General features: G+C 30.1%; 1 protein-coding gene across 1 annotated transcript in view; it reads right to left on the bottom strand.

Moving 5' to 3' along the window:
* LOC108742224 (TRPL translocation defect protein 14-like) overlaps positions 1-6003 on the bottom strand; it is a 37096-nt gene extending 31093 nt beyond the window's left edge. Inside the window, exons 1-3 of the mRNA XM_018477312.2 lie at positions 5701-6003; positions 4838-4905; positions 258-295 (exon numbers count right to left, since the gene is read on the bottom strand). Coding sequence (XP_018332814.2) covers positions 258-295; positions 4838-4905; positions 5701-5755 — 161 coding nt within the window. The 5' untranslated portion in view covers positions 5756-6003. The remainder of the gene's footprint in view (positions 1-257; positions 296-4837; positions 4906-5700) is intronic.
* Between the last annotated feature and the right edge of the window lie 6699 nt (positions 6004-12702).

The raw sequence follows: 12702 nt of genomic DNA, 5'->3' as shown, positions 1-12702 counted from the left end.
GCTAGTGAGACGCATTTACTTGAATTTATTTATTTGAATGGTAGATATGTTAAGAACAAAATGCACCAGGTTTTATAAACACTAAAATTTAATTAAAGGTCTTAAAATAATTTATATGACAAAGTATATTCATCTCTGTAATTTCTATTCAATTTAATGTTTCGTATACGGACGATTGATAATATTATTTCCAAATTTATAAAAAATTCCGGCCAGAGAAACTTAAAAATGTAATAAAATTATAATAAATTACCTACCTCAAGAGAACGGTTGCGGTCTCAGGTACCCGAAATACCTGCAAGAAAGGGATGCAATGGCATAGACATACGTAACCCCCCAAAATATTGTATTAACACACAAACACAATGTAACCAGAAAATCATAGTTCTTGATTTCAATGGGACCACAACGTGAAATACATGAAATAAGGAACTAGGTTTTCCGGTAACCAATACAACTTACTTTTTATACTTTGTATGCAAATTCAAAAATCAAATATATGCATATTAACGTAGGCACAACTTTAATTGGATAAATAAGAATATTGATTGAACAACACGTATATGTAGTATTGAAATTATCAAATCTAAAAAAAGACTGCCTCGTTATTTACAAGTATTAAGTGTGAACAATTCGATTTCAAAAATATGATCGATTTATTTATATCAAAAACGTTGTTTCCCGAGTAGAAACATTTCATCTGTGTTAAGCCCAAAAATTGATAATTTCATCTGTTTTACTTCGGAATAAGTGATTGTTTTCCGCATTTCTATTATACCCTTTTTAACCGCCAAGCTAGAGTTAGTCAGATGTTTTTAGATTCAGTTATAACAAATAAATTCATACAATTTGAATTACATAATCTGTAATGGTAGAATATTGGACTACCATTCTAATAAGAGACGTGAATTTGAATCCTACACTGAAAAAATTCTTTGTACGACTTTTCTTCTATATTCGGAGACAACTGCAGTTTTAAAGAATACGCCATACAGGGAAACAAATAATTAAATGACGTAGTGATAAAAAAAATTTGCTCCCCCACCGTAACCATCTCCATTTCGTTTTGCCTTTTCTGTCACATTTTCGATCGATCCCAAATGGGCGGGTGGTGCTTAGGGTGAGAAAAATGAGACGGGCGATAGCTATATTTTTTTATCAATATTTGAATAATCTCCTTTGGTGAAAACATTGATAGAATCGTTTATCTGACATTTCGTCAACTACTGTGGCGACATCATGACTAGGGTTATAATTATAGTCTATACTATAAGACAACAATAAAGTATGCGAAAATATATTATTTCGCATGCTTTAAATTCTTTAGGATTCATTTTACATATAATGAGATCGGTTATATTATTGATTGTCGCCGAATAGGTTAGATAATTAACGAATATAGGGCATATTTTCTCTTTCGCTCTTTTGTCCTGCATCGACACATTATCTTTAGATTGAATTTGTAACCATGATGAAGTCACTTCCCTTATACAGTAATTGAATTGTTGAATTAACTGATTTGTAACTTAACGACTCTAAAAAAAATTAATGATGCTCAAAAATACTCACGGTGATTTGAACGAAATTTATTTCCATTTTTGTATTCCAATGTTATATTTATTTAATAAAGCTGTAAAATGTCTAACAATTTTAAATTCTTATAGGATTATGGATCATTTTAAAAGTGGAGTAGCACAAAGAAGACAAAGATCTCTTCTTTGGCTCTGAATGAAATTAACTGTTGTCTTCAGCTGAACTGACTAGCAAAATTCACAAAAACTTTTTACTATTTATTGACAAAGCCTTAGTAGTACCTCAATAGTTTCATTTTAATGACTGATTATGTACACTTAAAAAGGGGTCTTCCATAAACCACGTAGTCTGCCTGACAGGGGAGGGATCTAACAAAAACCTACGTTGAACCATGTAGGGGGAGGGAGGGTCCAAGTCGTAGCATTACGTAAATACACTAGTTTGAAAGTATTTTGGATATGCTTGAAGTAGTCGTAGAATGGATCAAAGATGTTGAACTAAATGCAATTGATTTCAGTCAATTTATGATGACACTGATAATAAAAAATTTCATGCGATTCAAGATTTAAATGAGTGGCTATCTCACCATTTGTACTATGTGATGACATAAACGAGTGGCTATCTCACCATAGAGTAGAGTTAAAGTAAAAAAAAAATGTTTTATTTTGGACTAGGAAACCAGAAAGAATTTAAAGAAAAGCTACGTAGCTTTAGGGGGGAAAGGGGGTTGGACGAAATGTTACGGTGGCTCACGTGGGTGAGGGGGTATAAAAGTATCGAAATTCGAGCAATGTGGTCTGTGGAAGGTCCCATGGTCGAAAATTTAATCTGCGAAATCTGGTGACCTTTATGGAGAATCTTTTATTAAAAAAATTACACAATCGGATATATAATTCTAAAAGTTTTGCAGAATTATCTACTGCACAAAAACTGCAGCAACTATTCGATAAAATTTACTTCAGCTTAAATATGGACCGTAAAGATGCTGTGCAGATGTTTAACAGTGATAATTATTTGTTAAAAGTTGCTAAATGTAATCAAAAAATATGTTTTTAAGCAAAATAATAAAGTAAAATAAATCGTACTTTATTTTGACACCATGTACTTTTTTGCTACCTTTAATAACTAATGTATTTTATGTACACAAAAAAGGGTGACAACCCTGATCATGATATCTTCAGAGAACGTATTAGGGAGGGCGTAAAGCCAGTCTTACAATCAGTACAATATACTAATAGAAACCATAAAACTCCAGTTTTTTTAGAACAAAGTCAGACTTTGTTGATGACACGTAAAACAGATGAAATTTTTCGATGTGTTTTAAAAATTTTAGGTGAGTTTTAAAAGGAATATGTGGTGTAACTGGTAATATTTTAATACGTGTTTTTATGTAACAATTTTAAATTATTTTGTATCACATTATTACTCTACCTGCTTTTACAGCGATTAACAAAATCACTAACAATGATGCTTAACGCTCACGATAATATGTACAAAAAATAGCATTTGATTATAAAGTAAATATTTAAAAATGTTGAAGCTGTATAAATTAATTTAAAAAAAAACTCAATAGACGTATTTTCTCTTTAGAAGTAACAAAATTACTAACGTACACTTTATACATGCTTATATCAACAGTAAGCATTAATATAAAAAAAGAAAAGGCTTCAACTAAGTATTTAAAAAAACATGAAGAAGGCCGAAATTGTATTAATTTTTGTTTTAGAATGAAAGCATTTACACTAATAGGGTGAAATATCACTTACTAAAGCAAGGTTGGCATGTTTAAAACATATTTTGTTTTAAACACTGTTTAACTTTCTTTCTGTAGGTACTCTTGAAAATGACCGAGTAGGTCGAAACAATTGTCGAGTTGTTTTTTAATTATAGATATCATTCTTGTGTTTTATTTTAATATTTAATATATTTTCCATTCCCCTTAGTTACTGTTGAATTTTAAATTATATTATTTTGCAACACTTATCGTTAATAGTATTTTTTTTAAAAGAAGCTAAAGCTACTAGAACCAAAACACACGAATAGTTTTAATAAAGTTTGATAACATGAATTTAATAGTTTATTAAGGAAAGTAGTTATTTATAGTGTCGGTGTCTCATTTCAAAATGGAGGTGTTTGTAATTACATAACGACAATTAAATGTTTTCCTTTGTAACAATATATCCCAATATCTAGTATACATTATAGTATATTTCTTTACATAGTAAGAAATATGTATAATAGCTACATCGAATTATATTACATTATAACATACAAAGTATAAGTAAGAATAGTTTTTATTGTAATGATTAATTCTCAGAAATTCTAAAGAAAGTGCTGTAAGGGAATAATGCACTTGTTTTTAAAAAATAGGTAAGAACAAGAGAAAATCAAAATAGTGAATATCCTGAAAACTAACCATTATATGCTAAATCCGTGAAAAATACCCATTAATGGTATTTCATCGAAAGATACCTATCACAAAAGTAAAAAAATAATGTTACTCAAAGCAAATGTTGATTTATAGTGTGTATATACCTAACTGTTGGATATTCAGACATAAATTAATAATATTCATAATATCTACCTACATATTATTTTTGGTAATTATGTTCCATACAAATGTAGAATAGGAGATATTATTATATATTATAACTTTTTTTACAACAATAAAATTCTGTATCCAATTTAAAGAATTCAGTCGTTATTTGGCTCTGAATGAAATTAACTGTTGTCTTCAGCTGAACTGACTAGCAAAATTCACANAAAATAAGCAGTTTTAATAAAAAATTACTTACTAATTAACACATAATAAGAAACCATTATCTATTCGCGTAAAAGTTAGCAATTAAATAAAATAAAATTCCTACAAAAATTAATACGAAACTTTAATTTTTATGTTTAAAAATCCAATACTGAAAATGTGTATCAAACAATATACCTAGGTAGTAACTTATGTGTTCATGAAAGGTAAATAAAATGTTAAGTACCACTTATGTGGTATGAAGTAACAAAATAAAATTTCAACACAATATAATATAGGTACATAGACAGAGAATATACTTAAATTTAAAGAAACCAGTAAAACTTTCTAGAACGTTGTAGTAAGATTTAAAATTGAAAAAAAAGAACAAAAAAAATTATAAATAGATTATAAATTCTCACTTTTAAAAAAAAAATTCGATAAGGTATAGGTAGGTAGGTATGTAGGTATTTTATGAAAAACGTATTTCACAGATTTAGCAAATTTTTATGGAACATTTTAACTTGTTTTCACAATACCTTCAGATAGTTAAATGATGCTTACCTTCCAACCCATATTTTCGAAAAATGTGCACAACCTTGCTTGGCCGGTAGTTTTGCCACCACATGGGCCTATAAAAAAATACTCAATTAAAAAAAAGTCGAAAGAATCAAATAGGCCAAAACAATATTTATAAGAAATAAATAAATGAAGTCAAAACTGTGGATTTAAATAAACGTCTGTTAGTTTTAATTTTTTGAAATGCTACTATTCCTTTTCCAATACCTAATATTAAACTTATTGTGCTTCATTATATTCAGTTTTATTTTCTTGATTATGAAACCTTCCATAAAGCAGTCAAAGTCGTAGTAAAGTGACATTTCGGATATTTTTCTGCTATAAATGCGTGTTTAATTTTCAGTATATAAAAGGACAATTGTATTCAACTGCTATTAGATTGTACGTAGGTACTATTTTTCGTAAGTATTGCGTATGATTGACGGAAATAGAAATGGCTAAATGCTATTTGTCTGACATAATTAAATAAATTAAATGGACGAACACAACATTGTTAGCACAAGATTGTACCAAGTTGCTTTAAAACTTATATTAACGGTAAGTATTAGGTACCTAATTTTTCTTTTTTGCAAGAAATGTATTAAATCCAAATATTCATAATAGCTATATGAAATATATACTTATCGTAAGTTGTAAATCACTTCAATAATGAAGTGTTATTGGAAAGAAATCAAAATTTTGAAATATTGATAGGTACCTATGTAGATATTACTTTTTTTTTATAGTAACGTTTTAGTATAAGCAATATCACAAAGAACTGCAAGCATAATAAAAGCACGTGGTCTTAAAAATAGCGTAAGTATTTATAAAAACTGCTAATAAATACATCAGTAGGAAAATTGACTTACCTCCAGTAAGGACTAGCCTGTAGGCCTTTTTTTCACCATTAGTTGTTCCATTCATTTTTCAAGTAGCAAGATAACACGAAAAAACGGCGAAATAAATATACCGAGTTTAGAAAACTGATGTTAACAAATAAAAAAGGATGATGATGAAATGATCTTAATTGAAATACTTAATCATTGTAACAAAATTACTGAGTAAGAATTTTGCTCAATCATTTTTAATTATTATTGTTAAAAAGTTTGGTGCAAGGCGCACCTCGTGCGACACGAGACACGTACACAATCTGCGAATAACTATTGAACGCGAGATCGCGACAACGTCCTTATAGGAACAATTATTCGTAAAATAGACTTTTTTACTGCGCATGTGTATATAAATGACAGACCTATTCTAGTTGCGTTCAGGAAACTGAATCATGTGGGTTACTTGCAATTTAATATTATACCTACCGAAAGTCATAATTTATCTAAAAGCTGAAAAGTATTCTCTATTTTCCTTTATTTGAATTTTACATCAGTAGATCAATAGTTACCTTAATTTTACATTAATCACATTATATGTGACTAATTTAGAAATTACATTGAAAACGTTTATACGGTGTGTCTACTTAAGAAGAAAACATTGACATAATTTTAAATGTGGGAGATAATGCACATTAAAAATTTCCGAACACAAAGTGCATTACTGCTTTTTTTATTTTAAAATTAATGTTTGACGTTCAGTGAAAGACTGACATACATGTCATTTAAACGGGCAACTTTAATTAAAATTGTATTATTCTTAATAAGCATGCAAAAGTATTCACTTATTTGGAGCAAAAGTATGAAGAAATACGCAATACAAAAATCTGATAGATGTGGTTGCATATCTGTAACTACTATTTAATTCTCGAAAACTTTTCTTTCTCTTTACTTGCGACAAAAACATCTTTTGCAAAGTAGCTTTTTATTTTATTAAATGCATAACCTGGATATCATTTTCATAAAACTGCACATAGTCAAGGCGAGATGTGTATTTGACAAACACTTTTCGTATTAACAGCACGTCTTCCATACCCCATCCCGTCACAATTATAATTATTGTAACAAGTTTCATCGCTAAATACTCTTCTTTCCAGTTTTGAAAAACTCAGTTCAAATATCGTCGTGCACTTCCAAGCATGGCACAGGTTTCATCTGGAAATCAACAGTTTGTTGGTCGTTTTCGGGAAGATCGCCGTATTATTCATTCAATTGGTTTTAATTTTTGCGGATTTGCGGTTACTGTTTTGAATTTTAGACATTGTACCGTAAGGATTGCTTTATTTTTACTCATCAAAAAGAATTTATTGGGATTTACTATACTTACGGATACCAAGCCACTTAAATTAATCAAAAACTTTGCAACTTAAATAAAGCTTTAACAACTTCTTTTAGCATAAAAACATTTACTGTAGGGTCTGAATGTTTTATTAAGTGCTTTAAAAATACAATTCACTATAAATAAATAATAATTTGGATTTTTACAAATATTCGCAGTAACATAAAAATGATAACTCGACATTGTTAAGCTGGAAACAACATTAAGAATACAAAAGAAATTAATGTGTAAAAACCTCAACCAATTTTGTTTCCCCTAAAAGAAAGAGGAAGTATTCCAAAAGTTTTAAGGAATTTTGGTTGAGAATATATTAGATATTCAAAGTTACGTTTAAATTAAAAAGAAACATCACACAGTTTATAAACATGGTAGGTATGCAATAGAAAACACCAAATGATAATACGGATAGTTAAAAACCAACTTCATAAAAAATACTACAAGTAGCACCGAACGCGGCCAAATTTAATAATTTAAGTATATTTACAAGTGCAATTTTTACCAATCACATAAAGGNCTCGCGAACGATTAATTTTGAAATTCGAAAGAGGTTGTTAAAGGTGTATGTGTGGAGCGCGGCGTTGTACGGGTGCGAAACATGGACAGTGGGCGCGGCCGAAAAGAAAACGTTAGAAGCGTTCGAAATGTGGTGTTACAAGCGAATGATGACGATACTGTGGATAGAGAAGGTTACAAATGAAGAGATATTAGAAAGAATAGAAGTACAGAGGACTCTATGGAAGTCAATAAAAAACCTTCTCAGGCATGAAGGTCTAGTCAGGAACATATTAGAGGCAGAAGCAGGAGTTAGGAGGGGTAGAGGTAGACCTAGGTTAGATTACTGTTCGCAAATAGTTAAGTATGTGGGTAGTTCTAGTTCTAGGATAGGAAAGAGTGGAAGTGCGTGTCCAACCAGTCTTAGGACTGACGATCTTATGATGATGATGATAAGATTCTGAATTGAATTGGTTCCTACAGAACGGCTATAGGCAGTGCAGTTGTAGTCACGAACATATAATAGTGCTAGATAGTCGGACTTTATAACCGTTGTGGTCTAGGATTTTTTTTTATTATCCTCATCGGGTAACCATTCTTCGGGAAAGTAAGGAGGGTATTAAGTCCTTCGCTGCGGTTGCAATAGGTAGTGATGATCAAGACCAAGACCAAAACTGTCCTAGTCTTGGTATTAGTCTTGACCTTACTTATTTGGTCTTCGCCTTGCTCAAATACTAGGTCTTGGTATTGCTTTTACAGTCTCGGTCTAGGTCTTTGTCAGGTGCGTTAAGTCTTGATCTTGTTTATTTAATCTGATATATACGTTTTTTTTAATACAATAATTCTTCTAAACACAGATCTATCTATGTACTGACACAATAATTGTCTTAAATACAGAAATTTTTTGTCATAGATGCGAGTTTGACATGACTTTTAAAGAAAATAGTATCGACAGTTATGAGTTATGAAAACGCGAGAATTTGCCGTTCCTTCAATTCATAAATTGACGTTTTAGCGAACAAAATAGGACAAGGTACTTAAAAGAAATTAAAAATATCAAAAAAAAAAAAATATTTTCTCTATATGTTTCAATACTTTTTTGTAAATCCCTTTCTTTAAACAGTAAAGTTTTTTTTTTTTTTATATTTAGTGTTAAAGCGTAGTAAAGCAAAATGAAAATTTTAAATAATTCCAATATTAAAAATGTTTTGTTACAAGAAAAAAATATATTAAAGTTGCTTCAAATAGTTTAACTCATATTGAAAGTAACAATTTTTCGTTTAGTCTTGGTTTTAGTCTTGGTTTTGTTCGTTGGGTCTTGGTTTTTGCTCATCACTAGTAATGAGCCCTACTTACTGTTTTTTTAAGATATTTGGATCATTTTTCATTAAAGTGAAGGGTTATTTTCTCGAAGTGTATTCTGTCTTTCAAACGTAACGTTATTTGAAGAAATTCAAACTAATATTTTAACTTGGGCGCAACATGGTAGCACCACGAATTTTTGGTTAAATACTCACACGCGTTCTTGATAAAAATTGCCCAGAAACATGTCAAAATTGAAATAATTAAAAAATATGACTTTCAGTATTAACACAATTTGAAAGCACTATGCGTGTTGGACAAATTTTGAATTGTTAAAAGGTATCTAACATAAAAAAAATCAATGTGCTTCAATCATAAGCGCTGTAATTCACTCGAAACAAGTGTAAAATACTTAAGATTATAACTATTTCAATTTTTAATAAACAAAATCTTGTTAAATGGCTAGTGAGACGCATTTACTTGAATTTATTTATTTGAATGGTAGATATGTTAAGAACAAAATGCACCAGGTTTTATAAACACTAAAATTTAATTAAAGGTCTTAAAATAATTTATATGACAAAGTATATTCATCTCTGTAATTTCTATTCAATTTAATGTTTCGTATACGGACGATTGATAATATTATTTCCAAATTTATAAAAAATTCCGGCCAGAGAAACTTAAAAATGTAATAAAATTATAATAAATTACCTACCTCAAGAGAACGGTTGCGGTCTCAGGTACCCGAAATACCTGCAAGAAAGGGATGCAATGGCATAGACATACGTAACCCCCCAAAATATTGTATTAACACACAAACACAATGTAACCAGAAAATCATAGTTCTTGATTTCAATGGGACCACAACGTGAAATACATGAAATAAGGAACTAGGTTTTCCGGTAACCAATACAACTTACTTTTTATACTTTGTATGCAAATTCAAAAATCAAATATATGCATATTAACGTAGGCACAACTTTAATTGGATAAATAAGAATATTGATTGAACAACACGTATATGTAGTATTGAAATTATCAAATCTAAAAAAAGACTGCCTCGTTATTTACAAGTATTAAGTGTGAACAATTCGATTTCAAAAATATGATCGATTTATTTATATCAAAAACGTTGTTTCCCGAGTAGAAACATTTCATCTGTGTTAAGCCCAAAAATTGATAATTTCATCTGTTTTACTTCGGAATAAGTGATTGTTTTCCGCATTTCTATTATACCCTTTTTAACCGCCAAGCTAGAGTTAGTCAGATGTTTTTAGATTCAGTTATAACAAATAAATTCATACAATTTGAATTACATAATCTGTAATGGTAGAATATTGGACTACCATTCTAATAAGAGACGTGAATTTGAATCCTACACTGAAAAAATTCTTTGTACGACTTTTCTTCTATATTCGGAGACAACTGCAGTTTTAAAGAATACGCCATACAGGGAAACAAATAATTAAATGACGTAGTGATAAAAAAAATTTGCTCCCCCACCGTAACCATCTCCATTTCGTTTTGCCTTTTCTGTCACATTTTCGATCGATCCCAAATGGGCGGGTGGTGCTTAGGGTGAGAAAAATGAGACGGGCGATAGCTATATTTTTTTATCAATATTTGAATAATCTCCTTTGGTGAAAACATTGATAGAATCGTTTATCTGACATTTCGTCAACTACTGTGGCGACATCATGACTAGGGTTATAATTATAGTCTATACTATAAGACAACAATAAAGTATGCGAAAATATATTATTTCGCATGCTTTAAATTCTTTAGGATTCATTTTACATATAATGAGATCGGTTATATTATTGATTGTCGCCGAATAGGTTAGATAATTAACGAATATAGGGCATATTTTCTCTTTCGCTCTTTTGTCCTGCATCGACACATTATCTTTAGATTGAATTTGTAACCATGATGAAGTCACTTCCCTTATACAGTAATTGAATTGTTGAATTAACTGATTTGTAACTTAACGACTCTAAAAAAAATTAATGATGCTCAAAAATACTCACGGTGATTTGAACGAAATTTATTTCCATTTTTGTATTCCAATGTTATATTTATTTAATAAAGCTGTAAAATGTCTAACAATTTTAAATTCTTATAGGATTATGGATCATTTTAAAAGTGGAGTAGCACAAAGAAGACAAAGATCTCTTCTTTGGCTCTGAATGAAATTAACTGTTGTCTTCAGCTGAACTGACTAGCAAAATTCACAAAAACTTTTTACTATTTATTGACAAAGCCTTAGTAGTACCTCAATAGTTTCATTTTAATGACTGATTATGTACACTTAAAAAGGGGTCTTCCATAAACCACGTAGTCTGCCTGACAGGGGAGGGATCTAACAAAAACCTACGTTGAACCATGTAGGGGGAGGGAGGGTCCAAGTCGTAGCATTACGTAAATACACTAGTTTGAAAGTATTTTGGATATGCTTGAAGTAGTCGTAGAATGGATCAAAGATGTTGAACTAAATGCAATTGATTTCAGTCAATTTATGATGACACTGATAATAAAAAATTTCATGCGATTCAAGATTTAAATGAGTGGCTATCTCACCATTTGTACTATGTGATGACATAAACGAGTGGCTATCTCACCATAGAGTAGAGTTAAAGTAAAAAAAAAATGTTTTATTTTGGACTAGGAAACCAGAAAGAATTTAAAGAAAAGCTACGTAGCTTTAGGGGGGAAAGGGGGTTGGACGAAATGTTACGGTGGCTCACGTGGGTGAGGGGGTATAAAAGTATCGAAATTCGAGCAATGTGGTCTGTGGAAGGTCCCATGGTCGAAAATTTAATCTGCGAAATCTGGTGACCTTTATGGAGAATCTTTTATTAAAAAAATTACACAATCGGATATATAATTCTAAAAGTTTTGCAGAATTATCTACTGCACAAAAACTGCAGCAACTATTCGATAAAATTTACTTCAGCTTAAATATGGACCGTAAAGATGCTGTGCAGATGTTTAACAGTGATAATTATTTGTTAAAAGTTGCTAAATGTAATCAAAAAATATGTTTTTAAGCAAAATAATAAAGTAAAATAAATCGTACTTTATTTTGACACCATGTACTTTTTTGCTACCTTTAATAACTAATGTATTTTATGTACACAAAAAAGGGTGACAACCCTGATCATGATATCTTCAGAGAACGTATTAGGGAGGGCGTAAAGCCAGTCTTACAATCAGTACAATATACTAATAGAAACCATAAAACTCCAGTTTTTTTAGAACAAAGTCAGACTTTGTTGATGACACGTAAAACAGATGAAATTTTTCGATGTGTTTTAAAAATTTTAGGTGAGTTTTAAAAGGAATATGTGGTGTAACTGGTAATATTTTAATACGTGTTTTTATGTAACAATTTTAAATTATTTTGTATCACATTATTACTCTACCTGCTTTTACAGCGATTAACAAAATCACTAACAATGATGCTTAACGCTCACGATAATATGTACAAAAAATAGCATTTGATTATAAAGTAAATATTTAAAAATGTTGAAGCTGTATAAATTAATTTAAAAAAAAACTCAATAGACGTATTTTCTCTTTAGAAGTAACAAAATTACTAACGTACACTTTATACATGCTTATATCAACAGTAAGCATTAATATAAAAAAAGAAAAGGCTTCAACTAAGTATTTAAAAAAACATGAAGAAGGCCGAAATTGTATTAATTTTTGTTTTAGAATGAAAGCATTTACACTAATAGGGTGAAATATCACTTACTAAAGCAAGGTTGGCATGTTTAAAACATATTTTGTTTTAAACACTGTTTAACTTTCTTTCTGTAGGTACTCTTGAAAATGACCGAGTAGGT

Source organism: Agrilus planipennis, unplaced genomic scaffold, assembly GCF_000699045.2.
Source record: "Agrilus planipennis isolate EAB-ADULT unplaced genomic scaffold, Apla_2.0 scaffold313, whole genome shotgun sequence".
Classification (NCBI taxonomy): domain Eukaryota; kingdom Metazoa; phylum Arthropoda; class Insecta; order Coleoptera; family Buprestidae; genus Agrilus; species Agrilus planipennis.
The sequence above is the reverse complement of the archived record's forward strand: the minus strand, read 5'-3'. Positions and strand labels throughout refer to the sequence as shown.